This window comes from Elephas maximus, chromosome 20 (genome assembly GCF_024166365.1).
Source record: "Elephas maximus indicus isolate mEleMax1 chromosome 20, mEleMax1 primary haplotype, whole genome shotgun sequence".
Taxonomy (NCBI): domain Eukaryota; kingdom Metazoa; phylum Chordata; class Mammalia; order Proboscidea; family Elephantidae; genus Elephas; species Elephas maximus.
This window is the reverse complement of record NC_064838.1, coordinates 39,424,404-39,449,557: the sequence shown is the minus strand read 5'-3', so window position 1 is coordinate 39,449,557 and position 25,154 is coordinate 39,424,404. Positions and strand designations below refer to the sequence as shown.

The 25,154-nt window shown below is 48.3% G+C and overlaps 1 protein-coding gene across 6 annotated transcripts in view; it reads right to left on the bottom strand.

Annotated features, from left to right (window-relative positions):
* The window catches only part of GRIP2 (glutamate receptor interacting protein 2), a 141,906-nt gene that overhangs the window by 7,203 nt on the left and 109,549 nt on the right, over positions 1-25,154 (bottom strand). For 5 of the 6 annotated variants that reach the window (XM_049863481.1, XM_049863484.1, XM_049863479.1 and 2 more), the window contains exons 8-21: positions 24,071-24,218; positions 23,789-23,958; positions 21,405-21,533; positions 20,895-21,044; positions 17,555-17,741; positions 16,818-16,963; positions 15,531-15,611; positions 14,729-14,795; positions 14,483-14,628; positions 13,447-13,591; positions 11,242-11,381; positions 10,430-10,609; positions 9,378-9,567; positions 7,546-7,651 (exon numbers count right to left, since the gene is read on the bottom strand). In XM_049863481.1, coding sequence (XP_049719438.1) covers positions 7,546-7,651; positions 9,378-9,567; positions 10,430-10,609; positions 11,242-11,381; positions 13,447-13,591; positions 14,483-14,628; positions 14,729-14,795; positions 15,531-15,611; positions 16,818-16,963; positions 17,555-17,741; positions 20,895-21,044; positions 21,405-21,533; positions 23,789-23,958; positions 24,071-24,218 — 1,985 coding nt within the window. Of the gene's footprint in view, positions 1-7,545; positions 7,652-7,781; positions 7,958-9,377; positions 9,568-10,429; positions 10,610-11,241; positions 11,382-13,446; positions 13,592-14,482; positions 14,629-14,728; positions 14,796-15,530; positions 15,612-16,817; positions 16,964-17,554; positions 17,742-20,894; positions 21,045-21,404; positions 21,534-23,788; positions 23,959-24,070; positions 24,219-25,154 lie in introns of those variants that run through there. The other variant, XM_049863485.1, reaches the window with a different exon arrangement.

The following is a 25,154-nucleotide window of genomic DNA, read 5'->3' as shown; positions in this document are numbered from 1 at the left end:
GAGATCCCCCAAGGGAAGGCAGATTATAATAATAGCTGTCTTAGGGCCAAGCGGTTGGGTTGGGGAGAGAGGGAAGATAGGAAAACACAGTGAAGAGGTATTGAGCCAAGAGGTGGGGAAGCCCCTTTTTTAGAGCTTATAACTGGTGCTCATCCGCCTGAAGGGTCCAAAAAACAAGGGACTCAGAATCTTGGAATGATAGAATCATTAAAAATCAGAATTAGTGAGTCCAGGTATCAAACTCTTGGACCCTTAGAATTGTAGAATTCTAGGACCTCTAGCTAAGATATAGACTGAGCTGATATTGAAGCTCACAGCTCCCTTCAAGCACATAGATGTAGTAGGTTAAATTTTTTTTTAATTAATGCTCCAAAAGTGAGAAAGAAAAACTCAGAGCCATATAAGAGCAGGAGTGGAATCTTTTGGCTTAAGGACGTAATGGGACCAGACATATGTATTAGCAGCTGGGATTCCTGTTTAGGGAAAAGATAGTGTTGTGTCAAAGCAAGAAGCTGGAGGAGTGCCACCTCATTGTTGAATGAGGACTAGAAAATGTCTTCCCACCAGCACAGGGGCACAGAAGGGAGCCACCAGGACTGAGTAGGTGTGTGTGTTGGTGGTGGGGAGGGTGGTGGAGGATGCAATCACTTGTGACACACAAGGAAACTTACAGCTTGACCTCTGCATGAGTGTGGGCCAGAATTTACCTTCCATGAATAGTACAGGAACATTGAGTTGAAAAATTAATGTTAAAAACAGGTCTGGAACTGGTAAAGTTAAAAGGACCAAACAAAGACATTTAAGAAACTACCTCAGAGTACTTCATCAATCCAAAGCAGATGTGAGATGCTTACAGAAATAACCACTGCTGAAAGTAAGCTCAACCGCTGCTGAAAGTAAGCTCAATGATGAGATTAAAAAGCTCACCTGCCCCTAAACATAACAAATGGAGAATTCACATCCAGGAAACTAAAAATAATAGAGAAACCCAAATAAACTTTAAAATAAGTGTCTTTAAAATGTGCAGAAAATAAGAAAACAAAAAGCAAAAGACACTAATAAAAAGGTTATGAATATTTCAAAAGTAAAGAGTAATTATAGAAATGAAAAATGTAGAAATTGAAATTCAATATCTAGGAAATGAGCTAAACGGTAGACTAAATACAGCTAAAGAAAGAATTAGTGAATTGGAAGACAGATCAAGGAAAACAATTAGAACACAGTCCAGAGAAAATATGAAAGAAAAGTTAAAAGATATAGAAGATAAAATGACAAAGTCCAATGAACACTTAATACAACTGCCAGAAAGAGATAATAAAGTAGAGGTGACATTAAAGAATATAATGACTGGGAATTTTCCAAAATATAAGGAAAAATGAGTCCCCAGACTGAAAAGACAGGCTGAATCCTGAATAAGATAAATTAAAAAACAAAACAAACTCACAAAGAGACGTCAGAGCAAAAGAACCAGCCATTACAGATCAAGAGAAATCCTCAAAGCCACTGTAAAGAAACAACATTACTTTCTAGGGAACAGTGAACCTAATAGCAGCAACAAGAGTTGCTAGAAGACAATGGAATAATGTCTTCAAAGCCTTGAGGAAAATTTTAATTTCATACCCAACTGAACTATAATTCAATAAAAACCAAAACCAAGTCCATTGCTGTCAAGCCGATTCCAACTCATAGTGACCCTATAGGACACAGCAGAACTGCCCCCATAGGGTTTCCAATCTTTATGGAGGCAGACTGCCACGTCTTTCTCCCAAGGAGCAGCTGGTGAGTTGAACCATGGATCTTTCGGTTAGCAGCAGCGTGCTTCAATTACTGCATCACCAGGGCTTCTTGTAGTTAGGATGAAATAGAGACATTTTGAAAACACAAAGTCTAAAAGCATTTACCACCCAAAAACCCTCACTGAAAGAACTTCTAAAGGACAAACTCAGAAGGAAAGAGTAGGATGCATGAGGCAATGGTGCAAAGAAATTGGTCAAACATTCTGGTAAAACTAAATCATTTTTAGTTCACGTTCACTAATTTAGAGCAAAAAGTTCTCCCAAAAAGTTGGAGGATGGGAGGAGGAAGTTTTTGTCTGGAGGGAAGTTCCCATTGGCATTCTACAAGCATTCTAAAGTGCTTGTCTTATTCAGAAAGAGGACAATATTGATGAGATTTTGTTAGAAAAACAAAGTTAAGAAAGACATTGAAAAACTCAGGTAAGGTCAATTGGCCTAGTCTTTTCAAAAAGTTAGTGTCATGGCACACAATGGAATATTACTCAGTCATAAAAATTATTGACGTTCTGATAAATGCGACATCAGTGAACCTTGAAAACACACTAAAAGAAGCCAGACACAAAAGGCCATATATGTATGATCGCATTTATATGATACATCCAGAATATTCAAATCCATAGAAACAGAAGATAAATATTGGTTGTCAGGGGATGGGAGACAAGAGGGGAATTAAGGGATACGGGCTTTCTTTTTGAGGTGATGGAAATATTCTGGAATTAGGTACTGGTGATGGTTGCACAACATTGTGAATATACTACACACCATCAAACTGTATACTTTAAAATGGGGAATTTCATGTTATGTGAATTTTATATTAAAAAAATTTTATAGGGTCACTATTTTTTTTTTTTTATGAGTCAGAATTGACTCGACAGCAACAGGTTTTTGGTTTGTTTGTTTTGGTCATTGCAAAGTGACTAGGCTATAATTTAAGAGAGTCTTTGTTGTTGTTAGGTGCCATCGAGTCAGTTCCAACTCACAGCGACTCCACATACCACAGGATAAAACACTGCCCAGTCCTGGCCATGCACAATCGTTGCTATGCTTGAGCCCATTGTTGCAGCCACTGTGTCAATCCATCTCGGTGAGGGTCTTCCTCTTTTCCACTGACCATCTACTTTACCGAGTATGATGTCCTTCTCCAGGGACTGATCCCTCCTGACGACATGTCCAAAGTAAGTAAGACGAAGTCTCGCCATCCTTGCTTCTAAGGAGCATTCTGGTTGTACTTCTTCCAAAACAGATTTGTTCATTCTTTTGGCAGTCCACGGTATATTCAATATTCTTCGCCAATACCACGATTCAAAGGCATCAGTTCTTCTTTGGTCTTCCTTATTCACTGTCCAGCTTTCACGTGCATATGATGTGGTTGAAAATACCATGGCTTGGGTTAGGCACACCTTAGTCTTCAAGGTGACATCGTTGCTTTTCAACACTTTAAAGATTTCTTGACTGTTGTTTCCATGGGTGTTGAATTGTGGATCCAAGTAAAACAAAATCCTTGACAAGTTCAATCTTTTCTCCATTTATCATGATATTGCTTATTAGTCCAGTTGTGAGGATTTTTGTTTTCTTTATGTTGAGGTGTAACCCATACTGAAGGCTGTAGTCATTGATCTTCATCAGTAAGTGCTTCATGTCCTCTTCACTTTCACCAAGCAAGGTTGTTAATGAGTCTTCCACCAATCCTGATGCCTCATTCTTCTTCATATAGTCCAGCTTCTCAGATTATTTGCTCAGCATACAGATTGAATAGGTATGGTGAAAGGATACAACTCTGATGCACACCTTTCCTGACTTTAAATCACGCAGTATCCCCTTGTTTTGTCTGAACAACTGCCTCTTGATCTATGTACAGGTTTCTTATGAGCACAATTAAGTGTTCCAGAATTCCCATTCTTCACAATTATATTCATAATTTGTTATGATCCACACAGCCAAATGTCTTTGTATAGTCAATAAAACACAGATAAGCATCCTTCTGGTATACTCTGCTTTCAGCCAGGATCCATCTGACATCAGCAGTGTTCCATGTCCTCTTCTGAATCCAGCCTGAATCTCTGGCAGTTCCCTGTTGATATACTGCTGCAGCCACTTTTAAATGATTTTCAGCAAAATTTTGCTTGTGTGTGATGTTAATGATATTGTTTGATAATTTCCTTATTCAGTTTGATCACCTTTCTTGGGAATAGGCATAAACATGGATCTCTTCCAGTTGGTTGGCCAGGTAGCTGTTTTCCAAATTTCTTGGCATAGACAAGTGAGCACTTCCAGCACTACATCCGTTTGTTGAAATATCTCAGTTGATAGTCCGTCAATTCCTGGAGCCTTGTTTTCACCATTCCCTTCAGTGCAGCTTGGGCTTCTTCCTTTAGTACCATCAGTTCCTGATCATATGCTACCTCTTGAAATCATTGAAAGTCGACCAATTCTTTTTGGTATAATGACTCTGTGTATTCCTTCCATCATCTTTTGATGCTTCCTGCATTGTTTAATATTTTCCCCATAGAATCCTTCACTGTTGCAACTCGAGGCTTGAATTTTTTCCTCAGTTCTTTCAGCTTGAGAAATGCCAAGCATGTTCTTCCCCTTTGGTTTTCTATCTCCAGCTCTTTGCACATGTCATTATAATATTTTACTTTGTCTTCTCGAGCTACCCTTTGAAATCTTCTGTTCTTTAGTTCTGTTCAGAGTCTTTAGGGATAAAATAATAACCAGGTGCCAAGCATGGATTAGACACTGGTTTAGACAAATCAAGTGTAAAGGGCAATTTAGAGTCAACTGACGAAATCTGAATATGATCTTGGTATTACAAGAAATTAAAATATGTTGAGATGGAAAATAGAGCACCTAAATTAAAAAAAGCAGATTACAAAACAGTATATACATCTTGATCTCATCATCTTAAAAATGGATATATACTTCTTTATGTGGTAATTTGTGGGTGGCAGGAATGTTAAGCTTATTTTTTAATTTTTGTTTTTATATTGCTTATCTAATTTTGCACCATACACACACATCACTTCTTTAATAATAAAAGTTTTCAATGCAAAATTTGAATATTAAAAACAAAACAAATGATTTTAAAGATAATTACTAAAATAATAAAATTAAAATTAATAATCTCCAAATCCATCGTGGAGAGATTGGATAGGAACAAGAAATGCATCGACATAAAAGAAGGAAAGATAGATGATTGAAAAAAATATAGAGAAAACAGGATAAAAAGAAAGTATAAAATAATATGCTAGAATTATGTTTAACTATATTAGTAATCACAATATATATAAATAGACTAAACTTGCCTTTAAAAAAGAGACTGTTGGATTGGGACAAAAATAAGCTATTTACTGTGTACAACAGACACACTTAAAGCAGTGATACAGAAAGTTTGAAAATAAATAAACTGGGAAAATATTATTAAAGCTGGTGGACTAATATTTTTATGTGAAAAAATGGAATTTAAGGTGGAAAGCACAATTAGGGAGAGAAATACTGATTAAAGATTTGTTTTAAATTCATCAAGAAGTTATAGCAATCATTAATTTATATGCAACTAACAATATAATTTCAAAGAAGAGAAAGCAAAATTGGCAGAATGTCAAAGAGCAGTTGTCAGATTGAAAATCATAGTGGGTATTTTATCATACTGCTAACAGAAAAAATAAACATAAAGCATATAAAAATTTAGTAACGATGTAGTTTTTAACAAGTTTATTAACAACCTTGACCTACACAGAATCCTGCACTCAACAAAAGAAAATTCACATTATTTCATAAGCATATATGGAATATTAACTAAAACTAATCACATACTAGGCCACAAAGAAAGAAATTTCAACAAACTCCAAAGAATTAATATCAAATCAAACATATTTTCTGACCAAAGTACATGAAAATTAGAAACCAATATGAATTGGCTTTAAAATTTGTGTTATAAAATGAAAACAAAAATACAAAGTTCAAAACCAAAAACTCTGCTTCCATATAATTCAAAGGCTTAAGTGAAACTCACACTGGAAATTTAAAAAAGATTTGCAATTGAATGAACAATAAAAGTACCATAAATCAAAACTGGTGTGATACAGCCAAAGCAGGGCTTACAGGGAAATTCACAGCTTTAAAATGCACTGTTATGGATTGAACTGTGTTTCTGCAAAATATGTGTTGTAATAATCTAACCACGATAACCCACTGCCATCAAGCCAATTCTGACTCACAGCAACCCTACAGGACAGAGTAGAACCACCCCATAGGGTTTCCAAGGAGCGCCTGGCAGATTCCAACTGCTGACCTTTGGGTTAGCAGCGGTAACGCTTAACCACTACGCACCAGGATTTCCTCTAACCACTATACCTGTGGTTATAATCCTATTTGGGAATGAGTTGTCTTTGTTGTGTTAATAAGGCAGGATTAGCGTAGGGTGTGTCTTAAATCAATCTCGTCTGAGATATAAAAGAAGCAAGCTAGAAGGAGAGATATGGGCAGAGAGATGCCAAGCCGCCTGAAGACTATCCAGGAGCAGAAGCTCAAAAGAGACGAGGGCCTTCTTCCAGAGCTAACAGAGAGAAAGGCTTCCCCAGAGCCAGCGCCCTGAGTTCGGACTTCTAGCCTTCTAAACTGTGAGAAAATAAAGTTCTGTTTGTTAAAGCCGCCCACTTATGGTATTTCTGTTAGAGCAGCACCGGATAACTAAGACCTGCACTATGTTACAAAACAAGAAAGACTGAAAATTAAGGAGCTAAGAAGCCAGGAAAAATACCATTACTTAAATACAAAAAAGTAATAGGAAGAAAATATCGAAACTAAACAGACATTAATAAGACAGAAAACAATAAAACAAGAGAGGTAATTAATAAAACCAAAAACTGGTTCTTTGAGTAGCCTAGTAACTGTTGAGAAGACAAAAAAAAGGGCCCCAATCAGCAATATTAAAAAAAGGGGGCAAAAACCCACTGCGGGGGCAAAGGCACAGATAAAAAATACGTTGGCATCAAGTCAATTCTGGCTCACAGCAACCCTAAAGGACAGGGTAGAACTGCCACACAGGGTTTCCAAGGAGCGCCTGGTGGATTTGAATTGCCGACCTTTTGGTTAGCAGCCATAGCTCTTAACCACTATGCCATCAGGGCTTCCAAATAAAACAGAGGTTTAAATTCTTGTTCTCAGGGTATGAAGGAGCTTCCGGAGTGGTTTAGCCTAATCCTTCCCAGATCATTCCCTCCCAAGCAGCCTGTTTCTTTGTGGGCCACACTGACCTCACACAAAGCTGCTTTCCCCTCTGGACTCCCAGGGTCCCTCATTTCTCATGTTGTCAATAACATCGACATCCACCAGCTTCCACAGGGCACACCCATAACCACATCCACATAGTTACACATGCATACACAGACATCAGAACTCACTATGTACGTAAATGTTCACACGTAGACACACATATTCTGAATATACACCTTGCATTTGTGCATGCATGAACGTGCTCCCAGTGCATACTCAATGACGTCAAACATGTTCATGTATCCACATGCCCCGATGTGCTACCATGATACCCTCGACTGCACTTGTACACATGTCCATGAACAATCTGCACGTGTGAGGACACATTTACGCAGATGAAAGTGTCCAGGTGAGTGCATGCCTAACAGATGTCACACACGTGCATGCCCCTGTCAACACACTCACCTAGCACCCACACCCTTGCGCCCAGACATGTGTGTCCCACTCAGGCCTGCAGGGTGGGTGGACATACCTCCAGTTCCCTCAGCAGCTCTGACTGACCACATGACTCCAGGTCCTCCAGAGCTTCCCCAAACACGTGCCAGAAGCCCTCCTTGCTGGCGGGGCCAGGAACTGGGCTGTAACGTAGGAACCAGAGAGGGTCAACTCCTGGCGGGTGGGCAGGCAGGCGGGCAGGCTGAGGCCTGAGAACTCTTCGGGGCTCTAGGGCCCAGCGTTGGGCTCGAGGGGCCATAGGGTAGGCAGGCGGGCAGGCGGGCAGGCAGGCAGACAGGCGGGCATCCTCGGTGGCAGTGCTGGGGCCCCAGGGCAGTGGTTGGTGACACGGAATGAGGGGAAGACGCAGTTAGGGGTAACCAGAACTGTCGGTGGCCAGTTAGAACAGGGGCAGATGAGACGGGGTGGACAGCGGTGACACAGGACGCCTGAGAAGAGAGGCGGACGGACAGACAACAGACAGACAGAGAGGAGATCCACAGTGTAACCCCAGAGGACGGCCCCTGGCCCCACCCAGACACATAACTGTGGGACAGTGACAGGAACAGAGCTGCAGCCAGCAAGGACACAGATGAATGGAGAGGATGAAGTATTTGTGCTGGGGAGATGTTGAGACTACCCCACAACTTCTGTCACATCGTATGAGCCCCTTATCAGTTCAAAAATCAAGCCTCATTAGAATGGCAGCAACTCATTTTCACACTTGACTGCTGTCTACAAGGTCCTAGACATTTATCAAGCATGCTATGGTTGGCCCAGCACATTGTCTTTCACCAAGGCTTCACACTCGTATCCTACTCTGTCCTATAGGGTCGTTATGAGTCGGAATCGACTCGACAGCAACGAGTTCACTCTCTTAGGGGAGCCTCAGGGAGGACGATGCGAAACAGTTGCCTCCTTCCTTTCCCATTTTACAGAAGAGAAAACTGAGGCTGAAGGACATTCACTCCATTCGGGTCAACCCTATAAACATTCCCTGAGCCAAGCCCGGTACTGGGCACAGGGCTATGGCAGTGGATGAGGTGTGGCCCCTGTTCTTGAGATGCTGGCGGTTCATTCACAAGGTGAATGAGTACCAAATAGGCATCAGGCACTGAGGCAAGGTTGCCTTGTAGAAGAGATAATAGCCAGGTAATTAACCAGATACGACACAAGGTAGCCAGTGCCACTAGGAGGCTCACACAAACAGCTGGGGGTACCAGGGGAGTGAAGAGAGAATTCCTTCTTCCTGAGAAAGTTCGGGAAGCTTCCCAGACTTGAGCAGAGCCATCTCAGGGGAATTAGGGCTGGGTTTTGAGGGATGAGTAGGAGTTTCCCAGGAGAGAAGAGGGAAAGGCATTCTAAGCAGAAACAAAGTACAGAGATGGGACGGGGTGGCCATTACCCAACAGGGCCTGCTCTGCACGAGCTTTCCCCTCCAGGGATAAGGCTGAGTCATTTGATACCGACACTAAGAAAACAACCACACCACCAGCCCAAGGCTTTTGGGGTACAGAGCCCTTGCAGAGCCATCAAGCAATCCGGGTTTAGTGAAGTGGGTCTGGGTTTCAGCTCTGAGTCCATTGCTGCTGTTTCAAAAACAGACTTTGAGACTTGGGAAGGCCAAGCCAGGCTGCTTCTCCATGTTCACACCTCGGCCTGCTGCGCCCCCACCCAGTCTGCCCTCTCCCCATATCGGCTTGGCAGAGATGGCTCTGCTCAGTGCTTCAGCTTCTGGGAGGTCCTGCACTCAGGGGCCAGGCAAGCTCTTCCGTATCACACACACCCACCCTGGGTGGCTGACTGCCCTCTCCGACCTAGCCAAGAGACCATGACTGCCTCCTCCTTCATGGCCTTCCCACCACAGACCTCGTTGGCGGCTCCCAATCCTCCTCCTCCTCCTCCTCCTCCTCCTCTTCCTCAGGGAAGCTCTCGTCTGCAGGGGCCGGAGTATAGCTCCTCCTCCGGGGCTCCGTGGGTGGGGGGCTGCTCCTCAGGTGACCAGGCCGCCATTCCTGGGGAGCCACGCCCCGGGCTGCCGCCCGGGAGGTGTAAGAACCTGCCGGGTGGAGAGGGGGCATCTGTGTCCTCGCCATGGCCCTCACCTTGCCCCCCTCCCTGCCCCATTACCAGCCATGCGGGGTAGCGCTGGAGTCTTCACCCTTCTCTTTGTCTGCATGGTTACCCAGACCTCCCCCACAAGGGGCCTTCCGCCCCAGTCCCATCCCCAGAACCTAAGCTCCCTCTTATCCAGCACGTAGATTTAATGCCCAGCTCTGGGACCCCAAACCAGCTCCACTGGGCTAGGCTGGGCTGACTCCTTGCCCGAGAGGGACGTTCAGTTGTTTTCACCACTACGCCACATTTGGGAGCTTTAAGTTCCTGCCCCAAGGGGTGAGCTGACAGACCCTGACCAGGAATTCAAGACAGAAAGCTGAGATCTAGACAGGGCAGAGTCCAGCAAGTGAGGAACAGGGCTGGGAGGCCACTTGAGGCCACCTGAGGCCTCCCTCCAGCTAACCCCTGAGCTGGGAGTCCCTGCAGTCTGGGTCACCAAGGTGCCCCCTGTGGTCACCAGCAGTCTCAACATAGATGGAGGGAGCTTGTATCCTGGGGGTGTAGTCTGGGGGCTCCGACCCGAGCTGGGTCTTGTAGGGAGGGCTTTCTTCCTCTTCAACTATATGCAACAAACATTGATTGAGCACACGCTGTGTGCCAAGCACTGGGCTAGGCACGAGGGATATATCATAAGGAAGGCTGACTTGGCCCCTGACCTCATGGTGGGAAAATTGAATAGCCAGTTATGGAACTGTGGCCAAGGGGCACAGAGTGGCTAATGGGCTCAATTAGTCCCTAAAGAATGGAGCTAGCTAGGAGAGGGAGGAGAGCATGGTGCTTGTCCAAGGAGACTGAGGCATTACCTGTACCCACAAAGCCACCCTCTGTGGTTGAGCTGTCCCACGACTCCACAGCGCTATCCACACTGGGCACGGCGGGCGAGAACCGGGATGCCAGCAGGCCCCCTTTGAGAGCCTCGGGTGGGTCCTCATCTGCATCACTGGCCTCACTAAGGCTGCCTGACTTGTAGGGTGGGAGGGAGCCTGGGCGGAAAAGGGGTAATGTCACTGTCACTGCCTCTGACCCCAGTGGACAATGAAAGACACAGAGACACTCAGCGAGCCTCAGTTTCCCCACTTCAGTCTGGTTTTGGAATCCACAGGCACTGAGCCCCCACTGGGTGCTCCTGACACATGCTCCCTCATTTAAGCACCCACGAGGGGGCACGCACAGATGGTGAAACTGAAGCTGGGGGTGGCTGAACCAGATGACCAGGTCCCATGGTGAGCAACAGTGGAGCCCAGATGAGAAGTCAGGCTCCTTCCACTGCTCATGGGGCCTTCTTACCAAGACTCTGGGGACATATCTGGGGAAACTGAAGAATGCACAGGTCATGACCATGAAGCACAAGCAGGCACATTAAGAGGCAAGAGGTGATGAAGAACATGGGCATGGAGTGCTGGGTTCAAGCCCAGCCTCTGGCCCCCACCAGCTGTGTGACCGTGGGCTCATCACTCCCCGCTCTGAGTCTTTGTTTCCTCAGCTCTATCAGGTAGCCTCCCACCTGCACAGGGCTGTGTCTTTGGGGAGGTTGCACAAGCAAAGCCTAGCACAGAATTGGGAGTTCCCTTCCTAAATGGGCTAGGTGGTCCCTAGGGCATAAGGCGAGGCTCACGGTCCAGCTGCTTCTTGATCTTCAGTGTGACGGTCTCACCAGCCACCTGCAGGAGGTGGATGGCCTCACTCAGCGGCCGGCCCTTGAGGCTAACACTGTTGATGGCCAGGATACGGTCCCCAACATGGATGGCACCAGTCCTGGGGAGGGGGTACAGGGCAAGGGATGAGGATTAGATACCCAGAGCCTTAGAGACAGGCTCTGCCCATGATGAACCTGGAGGAGCCCTGAGGCTTAAGCCGGGCTGGCCCTAGTTAAACCCAGTGTGACCTTGGGTTACATTAATAGAGGTATAAAGTCTAGGGTCTGAGAGGAGATTACCCTGCCCCTCTAAAGACAGTGTCCAGCATGAGTTTTGAGAATGATTTGAATCCCATATCTGCCACATACTAGCTGTGGATCCTGGGCCAAGTTTCTTAACTTCCCTGAGTCTCAGTTCCTTCATCTGTAAAATGGGGATGATAATAGTATTTATTTCATCAAATTATAATCCAGGAATCAGTGGAATGAATGCATACTTCATCACCAGCAGAAACCCTTGGGTAGACTTTCCCTTTCTCTGAAGAGCAGCCAGGGCTGAGTGGGCAGAGCAGTTACAGCAGGTGCTGAGAACACACCTGGGTGGGAGAGGAGACTGACGACTGGGGTCAGGGGTCTTGAACCCCAAATGTGGAGGTTGCCCTCAGGCAGGGAGCACCTGGAGGATTGAGCCCAGGTGTACCCTCATGCCCAGCATTACCCAGAAGGCTCCCTGGGGACATCCAGGAGTGAGGGAGTCAGGAATGACACATTCAGGGACAGAACCCCTGAGCTGTACTGTTGAGCACTGCAATGTGGCAGGTCTGAACGGAGGTGGGCTCAGGTGTAAAATACACACTGGAATCTGAAGACTGTGTGTGTAAAAAGAATGTAAAATATCTTGTTAATGTTTTTATATGAATTACATATTGATTATTATTATTATTTTTAAGTTATATGTATATTAAAGATTGGAAACCCTGGTGGCGTAGTGGGTAAGTGCTACGGCTGCTAACCAAAAGGTCGGCAGTTCGAATCTGCCAGGCGTTCCTTGGAAACTCTATGGGGCAGTTCTACTCTGTCCTATAAGGTCGCTATGAGTCGGAATTGACTCGACGGCAGTGGGTTTGTTTGTTTGTTTATATTAAAGATGAATTTTGTTTTTTACTTTTCTAATGTGGCTATTAGAACATTTACTATGAAAATTGTGGCTCACATTATGTCTGTTGGGTAACGCTGCGCTAGACCAGCCCTATGAGGGCAGGGGGGTTGTCTGCTGCATGGCACTCAGCAGGTACCAAGCAAATGCTGTAGCTGATGAGGATATCTGGGGTCAGAATGGCTGCACTGGTCCCTGCAGACTGCCAGGTATCCAGCAGGGGGCACCCCAGAAGCAGAGACACCAATAGGGCTAAGTCCTGTTGTCTGAGCCTCAGGCCCCAGAATCCCACGCCTCCTGCCTGTTCCACTGCCCATATGCTGACCCCTCCTCTATATGTCCTCTGCAGGGGCCCACCTGCCCCTCCAGCCCAGGCCAGGCTCCCCCGCTGCCAGCCACCCCTCCCAGAGCCAGAGGGCTCCTCTTTCCGTGCCTGCTCCATCTCCGGCACTGCTCTGTCTCACCTGTGCTAGGATTGCCAACACTGTGACGCCTGTGGGGCCCGTTCCACCCCTGGGCCCCCAGACCCACCTGCTTCCCCATCCGGGACAGCCTGAGACAGAGCCTGAGACACCTCCCTTCTCACAGCTCCCGGCTTGCCACAGTTTCAGACACACTTCCTGAAGGCAGGGCCTGGGGGTGGGGGGGCAGTCCCCCAATGCCTCAGGAAACGCTCCCCCTATACTATGAAGGCACACAGTGAGTGCCCCTCAAGAAAGCTTACAATGCTGACTTTTGAGAAACTGTGGAATCTCCAGGTTGGGAGCAGGGGTTAGCACACTTTTAACCAATATTTACCTGGGATTATGAGGTGTGCAGGGGCTGGGGGCCTGCCTCTGCCCTGGGAGGCAGGGGCTAACACTTTCACCTTACAGATGAGGAAACCAAGGCACAGAGAGAGGAAGTGACCGGCCCAAAGACACCCAGAACAAAGGTCAGAATCTAGTTTGGCTGTTCCCAAAGCCTAGCTCTTTGCCCCATGGGGGTCCCTGGGCCCACCCATGCATCCCCACAGAGCCCAGGCCCACCTCTCAGCCAGACCACGCTTAGTGAGGCCTGAGATGATGATGGGGTCAAAAGGCTCCTCCGTGCCTGAGATGGTGATGCCCAGGGGGCCCCCATAGCGTTTCAGCTCAACTGTGTAGCTGATGGCGCCGGTAGTCTCCTGTTCATCTGCAAGGGTAGGCACCCATCAAGGGTGGAGGTGGGGGGTCAAGGGTCAGGGGACAGGTCCTCACCACCCCCTGTAACCTCAGTGCTGTTGCTTACTCACTCATTCACCCACTCACTAATTAATCCATTCACTCAGGCCATAACTTCAGACAGTTCAACCTGGGAACCCTGAGGCAGTCTTCTGTCTCCAGAAGTATTTTCTTCAGCCCAAACACCATTAAAATAAAAGAAGGAAGGGGGAAAAAAAAAAACTGGACCCAACATTTTAAAATATAGATTTCACACACCACACAAAATAACAATAATGATATGGTGATAATGGGAAACCAGATTTCTAACTTCTCTTAAAAAAATAAGAAATCTGCCCACTAGTGATCCTCTTTCTCAAGGCTGGAGTTGACAGCTGCCTCTTTGATAGGGGATTCACCTGCCAGCTGCCACAGTCCTCACCCCTCCCGTTTGCCTCCCCAACCTGTAGAATGATTCTTACCTTCTATCTGGTTTGCTCATTCATGGCATCTGTCTATCCTCAGTGGTGTCTGAGTTTGCAGCCTTTGTTCATTCTTCACACTCCCACCCATTCAGTCCTGCACGCACTCTCTCATTCATACACAGCCCTACCCACCCATCTGTTCTCCAGGGGGTCTCCTCTGCCAGGCTTTGAGCTAGGCGTGAAGGATACAGGCAGGGTTTCAAACTTCAGCCCACTATGCAAAGGCCCTGGGGCCTCCCCTACATTGCTGCCACCTCCTCCATTTGTTTATTCCGGGGGTCTCCTCAAGCCAGTCCTCAGGTGGTACCCACAGCCTCTCTTCCCCTGGCAGAGGGAGCCAAGATTGCAGGCTGAGGATTCGTAGGACTGGAGGGCAGGGTGGGGTGGTGGGGCCATACCGGAATTGTCCTCATCCTTCCGGACCTTCAGCTTCACCAGGTCCTCGCACTGCCGAAGGATCTGCACGGCATCCTCCATGGGGCAGTTGTCCAGGCGGATGTTGTCAATGGCCAGCAGCTTGTCGCCCGGCTCTAGGGTGCCAGTCCTGCACAGACAGGTGTGCGGATGGGAAGAAGCCTGGCACGTGTAGGTGCTGTACCCACCCCCATTGCCGCTGTCCACGCCCATGCTCGGGGAAGTCCTACCTGTGTGCCACGCTGCCTTTCTTGATGTCAGAGATGATCAGGGGCTCCCCTCGCTTCCTGCTGGCCGCTGGAGGAAAAGGGGCATGAGTCCAACCTTTGACTGCCTTAGTCATGGGGGTGGCCAGGCCCAGGGGTGGGGGGCATAGACTGTGGGCCCCACAGCCTGCTCAAATCTCAGTCCCATTGCTTCTTGGCTGGGTTACCAAGGGCAAATCAGCACACCTCTTTAAAAATGGAGATGATGCCAGGGACCTCAAGGGGATATGAGATGAACCTAGATACCAGAGGCACAAAACCTAGTGTGATTCCTAGCATACAGTAGGTGCTCAATAAGTATCAGCTCGTTTTTTCCTCCTGCTGAGCCCATCCCCCAGCAAACTGTGAGCTCCTTGGGGGGCTGTGTCTTGCTCATGTCTGTTTCTCCAGCACCTACTCTGTTCCTCTATGAGTTAAGCGCCTACTTGCGGGTGCTGGAAACACAGTGTCTATCTAGAAAAGCCAAACCACTTAGAACTAAGGGTACCTCACCCCCCTGCCCTGAAGAGCTCTGTATGCAGGCACTCCCATTATGCATAATTGGAAACTGAGGCTTCTAGAAGTTCAGGTCTGGTTCGAGTACACACAGCCAGGTGCCGCAAAATGCACCAGGACTGAAGTTAGCCAGACCCTCCCACACTGTGGCCTCTCTGCCCGGAAATGCTAGTTTGAGCAGCAGCCACCGTCCTTAGGGTGGCAAGCTCTTTCTCCTGGCGGGTGAGCTCTGAGGGGCGGGTGGGGAGGCTGTGCAGGTGAGGGGACTCACAGCTGATGGTGATGCCCAGCTCCACACCACGTCTCTTAGGTAGCTTCACATGGAAGGTGCCACTGCTCGGGATGACAGACTCTGGGTACAAACAGCATGGATGACAGAAGAGCCACAGGAGTCCCGGCCCCAGCCACTCAAGGCCCCCTGGGAGGGACCCCAAACAATCACTATCTCAACCCCTGGCAGATGAGGAAACTGAGGCATAATGATTAACAGATTTGCCCAAGACAGCCAACTTACCCGGTCAGGGCAGAGTGGGGGGTGAGAACCCAGACCCCACACTTCTAGCTGGGGTCCCCACAGCCAAACCCGGCCCAGCTCAATTCAGCAAGGAAGCTCTGAGCCAGGCCTTGGTGGGCTGTTTTCCTGTGACCTATCTAACCCTAACCACACTCCTGCCGTGGAAGAACTTCATTTTACAAATAGAGGGGGAAGTGTCTTGTCCAAAGTCACAGAGTGTCTAAACCACAAAAGCAGAATTCTGACATGAATTGTTTTGGATTCTTTGCCTAAGCCATGCAGACCAGGAGCTTGGAGTATTTTCACCATCCTTCACCCCACCAGGTCCTGCCCCACCCCATCAGGTCCTGCCCCACGCCACCAGATCCTGCCCCACCCCACCAGGTCCTGCCCCACCCCACCAGGTCCTGCCCCACTCCACCAGGTCCTGCCCCACTCCAAAACCCCCTCATCAGCCCAGCACTGGTGTGTGGAGCTCCTTCCTCCCCAGCCAAGGCCCTTCTTTCCACCATTAGTGCTTAGTCATAAACTGCAAACATCCCCTGGAGGAGGGCCACCGGGGCAAGGAGTGGGGTGAGGTGGAAGAACAATTGCACAAGGCAGGAGCAGGACACAGACTGGACGGAGTGCAGGGGTCCAGAAGGAGGGGGCTGCTAGCACAGGGGTGGATTACCCATTAGGCAAGGTAAGCATAGTGCTTACCTTGCTTACCAGATCATCGGTTGTGAACAATTTCACATTTTTTCACCACATCAAAGATTCTGCTTCTAGGTATGGTTGGCATCTGTCTCTCAACCCCACAGCACCTTCCTACAGAATCAAAGCCTCTTTTCAAATTTACAATCTCTGACAGGGGCGGATGACCCAGTAAGCAAGGTAAGCACTGGCTTACTTGTGCTTACTTACTAATCTGTAGTGAACGATTTCACATGGGTTTTATCTGTAGTGAAATTGTTCATTACAGATGACCTGGTAAGCAAGGTAAGCACTGTGCTTACCTTGCCTATTGGATAATCCATCCCTGTGGTAGGGTCACTCACTCACCGGCCACATCAAACTCGATCTCCAGCACAACCTTGTGGGCCAGAGCAGCATCCCGCAGCAGCTGATTGGCTTCCTCCATTGTCCCATCCTCGGTGGCAATGCCGTTGATGGAGAGGACACGGTCCCCCACCTGCAGCAGCCCACACCTGAACCGGGAGCAGCCCAGCAAAGAGAAGAGGCCAGCATCACGGCTCCACAGGGAGAGAGGATCTCTGTGCAGGACAGGGCCAGGACCAGACCTGGGCCCCCACCGCTTTCCCTCGCCAGCTGGGTTTGCCTCTCAGCTCTGCCCCGCGCCAGCTATGTATCCCCCAGCAATTTGCCATGTGGCTCTGGCTAAGGGTATGACCTTGCTGGGCCTCAGTTTCTCATCTATCCAGTGGGCCTCAGTTTCTCATCTATCCAGTGGGCCTCAGTTTCTCATCTATCCAGTGGGGATGATACCATGGGCCTTACAGGATGTACATACAGAGTGGTTAAGCCCATGGACTCTGTCAAACAGACAGGGGTTCAAGCCCTGGAGATTCCACTCACAATCTGTGTGACCCTGGGCAAGCAGGTCAGCCTCTCCGAGCTTCAGTTTCCTCATCTGTGAAATGGGGCTGGTGATGGTTGATATGATGAGTGATATATGCTTTTGAAGGCCGGGGCATGGTGTTGTGACTCGGTTTCCCTGGTAGTCTATGAGCCCCTGATTTTAAAGATTGACAGGTGTGGGGACAGGACAGCAGGCTCACCTCTCAGCTGGGCTGTCGGGCTCGATGAAGCGCACGAGGGGCGGGGAAGACAGGGTCTCAGTGGCAAAGATGCCACCCTGGAGCTGGAGGCCGAAGCCGCTGAGGGGGTCTCCGCACAGCACAACCTCGGTGGTCTCTGTATGCACAATCTGCCCACCTGGTCCCACCGTGCTGGAGGCCAGCGACACTGCAGGGCAGGTAGGCACGGGAACTCAGGTGGGGCACCCCATGGGGCCTTCCTGCCTACCCACCCGCAACCCAAGACCTGGAGTCAGGGGGCAAGTAAGTAGGGGTCCTGTCTAGGTTCTGTTCTGAGCCTTGGTTTCCTCATCTGTACAATGGGATTATGATGCCCACCTGGAGGGCTATGGCAAGGATTAGGGAAGGCAGTGTATGGGACTGTCCCATTGTAAGACAAGAGATTCTAAGGGTCCCTACTATTATGTTTTGTTATCCTAGTATATACTATAAAAAAACAAAAACAAAAACAAAAAACCTGTTGTTGTGGAGTTGATTCTGACTCATGGCAACCCCATGTGTTATAGAGTGGAACTGCTACATAGGGTTTCCTTGCCAGTAGTTTGTATGGAAGCAAATCACCGGGCCTTTCTTTCACAGTGCCACTTGGTGGGTTCGAACCGCCAACCCTGATGTTATTAGTCAAGTGCAAACCATTTGCGCCACCCAAGGACCTTACTATATGCTATAGCAAATATTATATCAAGGAGCCCTTGTGGCACAGTGGTTAAGTGCTCAGCTACGAACCAAAAGGTAAGCGGCTCAAATCCATCAGTCGCTCCATGGGAGAAAGATGTGGCAGTCTGCTTCCATAAAGATTTACAGCCCTGGAAACCCTATTGGGCAGTTCTACTCTGTCCTATAGGGCCACTATGAGTGGGAATTGACTCGATGGCAATGAGTTTTTTTTTTTTAATCTATATTATGTTTTTTTTGTAATATATTTATTGAGATACAGTTTCACATATCATATTATTCACTCATTTAAAGTGTACAATTCAATGGTTTTTACTACATTCACAAATTTGTGCAACCATCACCACAATCAATTTTAGGACATTTTCATTGCCTCAGTAGGAAACCCTCTTCCCTTTAGGTGTCACCCCCAATCTCCCCATCTCCACCAGCCCCTCACAAACACTAATCTACTTTCCGTCTCTATAGGCTTGCCTACTCTGGACCTCTCATATAAATGGAATCATTCCATGCGTGGCATTTGTGACTGGCTTCTTTCACTCAGCATAATGTTTTCAAAGTTCGTTCGCATTGTAGCATCTTTCAGAATTTCATTCTTTTTGAATGGCTGAGTAATATTCCATTGTATATAGATACACCATATTTTATTATCCATTCATGGACATGTGGGTTGTTTCCACCTTTTGGCTGTAATGAATAATGCTGCTACAAACATTCGTGTACAAGTTATTGTGTCAACATATGTTTTCATTTCTATTGGGTATATATATACACCTCAAAGAGAAATTGCTGGGTGAAATGGTAACTCTGTGTTTAACTATTAGATACATTATGTTATTTAATAGATGTTGTTTTATATTCCATATACAGGACACATTTGTAGTATTACTATAGTTATTAAATATTATTTATTATGTATTAAAGGAGCCCTGCTGGCACAGTGCTTAAACACTCCACTGTTAACCAGAAGGTTGGCGGTTCAAAACCACCAGCTATTCGTTGGGAGAAAGATGTGGTAGTATGCTTCCATAAAGATTTACAGCCTTGGAAACCCTATGGGGCAGTTCTACTCTGTCCTACAGGGTCGCTATGATAAGAGTCGGAATCAGCTTGACGGCAAGGGGTTTTTTGAGTTAAATAACAATAATAAAAAAAAATTGTTGCCATCGAATTGATTCCAACTCATGGCAACCCTGTAGGATGGAGTAGAACTTCCTCCTAGGGTTTCCAAGGAGCAGCTGTGGATTTGAATGCTGATCTTTTAGTTAGCAGCTGAGTTCTTAGCCACTGCACCACCAGGGCTCCTTGGTATTATATATTAAATAAAACTTACTGCTGCATTTCATTGTATTACTAATTATATGCCATTGTATCTTTATATATTAATTACCTATTATATTACACAGCACAAAATATGTAATATATGATGTTGCTATATGTACTATGTTATTATATATGTATTTTTTTCACCATTACATCCCCAATGATAAAAGTGGTGACTGGTACGTAAGAGGTACTAAAATCTTTTTATTAAATTAATTCATTAATTGCTATAGTCAGTAATAATAATGATAATACTTTATTAGTCACCCATCCTAGGAAGGGGACAGGCAACAGGTCCCAAGAGCCCCCAGGCCTAAGAACAGCATTTCTGTGATTTTTCACCTACGTACCCCCGGCTTTGGTCATTAGCAAAGGTAGTTGGCAAAGGTGTATTTTATCTCTCATCTGTCTCTGATATCTGCTTCCCTTTTCACTTTGGCTTGTGGGAAGCTCGGAATTTATCTCCTTTCAGTTCCCAAATGACCTATCCTCTCTTCCCTCCCCTGGCTCAATCATGAATGGCCAAATGTGACCTTCTGTCCTTCCTGGAAGCCTCTGCAACTCATGTGGCAAGTGGCTGGGAGCACACTCTACATCAACAAAGGAAAGCCTCTTCCCAGGAAAGATTTCAAAATTCCAGACACTCTCGTGACTCTTGCCACTTCCACATGCCTCCTGCCTTATCATTCACTACTGTCTGTCTTTACATAGATTCACGTTTGTTTAATACTTACTTTCATTTCAAAAAGGAGCTATATATAGCGATCATAAGTACATAGAAATATCTGTAAACAAAAGGTACTGGAAATGTATAGTCAAACGAAATAATTCAAACAAAAATTATTAACTTCTGGATAGAGAGTCTCTGTCCTGCGTGTTTTTATCTTAGAAGAAATAAACAAATGTCAGAAAGGCAGTAAAGACACGGGAACACCACACTGAGACTTTCTCTTTGACTAGATCAGGACAGAGTGAAAGGGTCATGGAGTGGAATTACTGTGCCGCCTCCACGCAAATCTGCAAAGACATCCTCAAGACACTTTTTACCACCTGCTAGGAATTTTGCATTAAGAAAAAAAAAAGGGACAACCCTAGAAGTGTGCAAAGTACCTAGTGTCCCGCAGGTGTACCCTTATGCAGTGTGCAACCTGCCCAACCATCAGTGGCAGCCCGGTATGTCACTCATGTCATTTAACACTCCCTCCCAGGGCCCTGGCCAAAATACCCGTCACCCGTCACCCTTTGTAAGCCTCGTTTTCAGGCCTGCAGGTGGCCCAAAAGGGAGGGAAGGACCACAACTTACGTGAGCTTTTGTGCTCCCTTCTTCGCTGCCTCCTCCGCCCCATTGTGGTCCGGGGGCTCATAGGCTGGGTTCCACGAGGAAGAGTGCTGGGGTTGGCGCAGGAGAAGGCGTGGTTCATGGTCGGCGAGGAAAAGGGAGTCGAGGACAGGGCTGGGGAGATGAGGGCACAACCCCGTGAACCCTAGCCGGGCCCCTCAGCCCTGCCCCACAGTGAGTGCCAGGAAGCCACCCCAGTATGGGGAGACTTGGGGATGCCTTCGCCTTTTCACCTCAACTAACTTCTTACTGTGTGACCTCAGAGAAGTCTCTTTCCCTCTCTGGGCCTCACGGATCTGGTGAAACCCAGCTGTCAGGGGCAGGGGCCCATTTCAGCCATTGACATGCTAAAGGAAGATGGGTAGGCCCCCTGATTTCTCTGTATCTTGGTTTCCTCCCCTATAAAACAGGCACAACCCCCTCTCTGGGGCAAGGTGGAAGGACTAGGTGAGCGACAGCATTCAGGCATGTTACATCGGCTGTGGTCCTGGTTGGCCGGCATGGCCCAGGTGGGTGTCCTGCAGTGGCCAGGGGGCCGGGGGCTGTGGCAGGTGGGCATGCAGGGATCCCAGCGATATGGCTGCTCGCTCCTCTGCACCTTCACTGTGACCAGGAGTGAGAGGAGAGAGAAGTACAGGCATCAGGCTGAGTGCGCCTGGGGTGCTCCCATCTACACCATGAAGGGGAAGGCAGGGACCGGCAGAGACCAATTTCCCCTGAGCCAGGTGAGGCATGAACATTCTGCCCACATGTCCTGGTCACCTGGTATGTGCCAGCACCATGCCCAGAACACCAGTTGCAGCATCTTTCCTCAGCCACATGACAGTGGAGGGCAGAGGGGGGTGCTGGCTGAGGCCCATGGTGGGCATTTATTTGAGCCCAGGTAGCCTGGCTCTGGGGCCCAATTACAAGCTGGTCAGCTATGAGGAGTGCAGTTGGCTGGTGCTTTCAGGTCTAGCCGAGGCAGCCCCGTCCAGTGACAGCCTGGCCATTACTGCCTCGCACTGAACTCTCTGGGGCAATCTCTGCTCCAGGGGCCCCAATTGGACCAGCTGAGGCTGGCTGGGACCTGGCTCCACCTGCCTGCTCCTGCTTCCTCCCCTTGACCTTTCACAGGCCTTACCCCCAATATCGAGCACAGTTCTACTCTGACACACATGGGGTCAAATGCCTAGTAACCCTGTACACAGCTACTCCATTTAAGCATCTACACCCCAGGAGACCCTGATGACCCTCTACGAGACTATGCCTCCCCAACCTGATCCTCGAAACTGGCCATCATACCACTCCTCTTTCCAGATGGCCTGGCCCTTGTCCTAGCTTTGGGGATTCTGGTCTGGTCCAATGCTTCATGAATGGATGGGTGAGGACCCAAATATCTCAGCCTACTGGAACCTCCTGCTTAAATGCTTCTTGGGGTGGGGAACTCATTTCTGCTGCAGGCATGCCTCCCTGTGCAGTGCTCCCACCCCCTTACACCTCCCCACACTGGGGCATGGCGGACCCTGGAGCCAGCTGCCTGAGTCAAAGCCTGGCTCCATCACTGACCATGTGTGGGACTTGGACAAGTCACCTAGCCTCTCTGTGCCTCATTGTTATTGTCTGCAAAATGGGACTGAAATAGTAGCTGACTCCTAGGGTAATGGGGAGGACTAAAATGAGTTAATATGTGTATCCAAAGTGCCTAGAACAGGGCCTGGCACTTAGTAGACAATAAGTGATAACCAAGGGTATGGGGACCAGCTGTAACCTTGTAAAGCATACACTTCTCTGTGCCTCAGCTTCCTCATCATAGTAATAGTGACCCCATAATGTTGTTGAAAGGATTAAACAAGATGACCTATGGAACCCCCCAGGTCTGAGCCCGGCCCAAATCACGTGCTCGATACATGGACAAGAATGAATGGCACTGTTTCAAGTCCCAACACTTCCTGTATCAGCCCTGTAGTTGTGGCTTAATGGGGCCTTTTCAGGTCCTGGCAGAAGCCATAGAGACGGACCCTTCCCAGACAAATCCCCCCACATCTGATCTGGGAGATATCTTTCTCTTCCAGTAAGACTGAGTTTGCAGAGGACGGGTGGGCAGCCCGACCACTCTGACCATAGGCCTGTGCTGAGCTCTTTCTGTCCATTTTCTCTTTTAATCTTACAAGCACTCAGGGTCTTCATCCCATTTACAGGTGAGGCTCAGAGGTGAAATCACTTGTCCAGTAGCTGGGAGCAAAGCTGGAACTTGAACCCAAGGCCAGAGGATTAGGCAGGAAGTGCTTCTCCACCCTAACCTGGATGCTGCCTCCTTTTGACCTCCCTTCACCCCAGATCCCAGCTCTGCCCTCCTGACTCCAGACCACCTGCTCCCTCTGCTCCTGGAACTGTCCAGCACCCAGCTTCTTGGAGGCTCCCTGCTCCAGGCTGAGAGCCCCGGCTCCTCACAGAAGGGGCTCCAGGGTATCCCTGCCTGCTCGGCTGCCTCCTCTGGGCCCTCCAAGGGCCCACCAGTGGCCCCCAGCTGAGCCCAGGATGTGATATCTGAGTAACACAGAGCATAGAAGGACTGTCCCCTCCTTCATTCTAGCCTTTTCACTTCTATTAATGCAACCACCAATGTAACCAACTTTGGGGGCATCCATGACAGCAGGCTGTCAACTCAAACCCCCAAGTTTTTCCTCTGCCCCATTACCCCATCATTAGCAAGTGACAGTTTCAGCTTCCCTGTGCCACTGGCCATTGGTTCCAGTAAACTTTAGTCTGGTACCCCCAGCCTGCCCAGGGTTTTGATCCTGGGCCTCTCAGGCCCCATGCACCCCCTCCCCATCAGCCCTGAGGCCTGAGCCCTGAGACGCTCCCAGGGGACCCACCTGCCTCCGAGGGCTTCAGGGGCCGCCGACTTTGGGGTGCAGGCAGGATCTCCAGCCGCACTTTCTCTGAGACACCAGCCAGGAGTTTGGTGGCCTCAAGCAGCGAGCAGTGCTCCGTGCTGGTACCGTCGATGGACAGGATGTGGTCTCCAGCATGCAGCGCCCCGCTCCTGGCCAGGCGGACAGCGGAGGGGAAGGCTGAGCCCGGACAGACAGAACTCCGGCTGCCTCTCAGGCAGCCTCACACCTCCCCATGGCAGCATGCACGTGCGTGTGCCTTACCTGTCCACCACGCTGGCTGGCTTGATGCGGTCGATGGTGATGACCGGCTTGTTGCGGTGGGAGCACGTGGTGAGTGAGATGCCCAGGGTAGAGCCTGGTGTCTTGGAGATCTCCACCATCAAGGGCCCTGAGGCATTGGCCACTGTGTCTGGCACGGTGGAAGGAGAGAAGAGCTCAAGATGCAAATATTGAGTGCCTTCCTCCCCAGCCTTACTCTGCCACCTCTACTTAACCCTCACTGCCAAGGAGGGATTATTACACCCATTTTACAGACAAGAAAGTTGAGTGTGGAGGGGTGAAGGTCTTGTCCAAGTTTACCCAGCCAGCCAGCAGCAGAGGTGGGGCTGGGATGCAGGGCTGGGAGATTCTGAATCCAGGGCCGTGCTGGCAAATAATAATTTGCTAGCATTTATTGAGCGTCTGCTGTATGCCAGGCACAAAACTGTAGTGCTCACTACAATCCTTCCCCATCTCAGAAAATGGCACCACCATTATTAATTCAGCCCGTTGCTCAGACTCAAAGCTTTGGTGTCATCCTTGGCACCTCCCTCTCTCAGCTGCCACGTCCAAACTGCCAGTAGGTCAGGTCAGCTCAACGTTCTTCATGTTTCCTGAGTCCAACCCCTCCTCCCTACCTTCTCTGCACGCAGCCTGGGCCGGCCACCATCATCTTTCACTGGGATGGCTGCAATTGCCTCTTGCGGGTCTCCTGGCTGCCACCTTCACCCCTCCCCTTCATTCTGTTCTCCCCATGGGTTGTAAGTTAGATCACTGAGAGCAAAAACCCAAGTTCTCGCAGAGGCCCAGAAGGCCTGGAGGGTCTGGCCCCATTACAGCTCTGCCCTTACCTCCTCCCACTCTCCGATCACTCTCTGTTTCAGCCACAGCAGCCTCTGTGCTGCTCCTCCAACATGCCCGCCAGGCTCCTGCCTCAGGGCATTTGTACTTGCTGTTCCTTCTGCCTGGAAAGCCCTATCCACAGATGTCCACGTAACTCACTGCCTCACTCCTCTAGCTAATACAGAGCCTTTGTCTCTCTCTCTGCCATCTGACACACTGTATTTTCCCAGCCTTTCCCATCTCT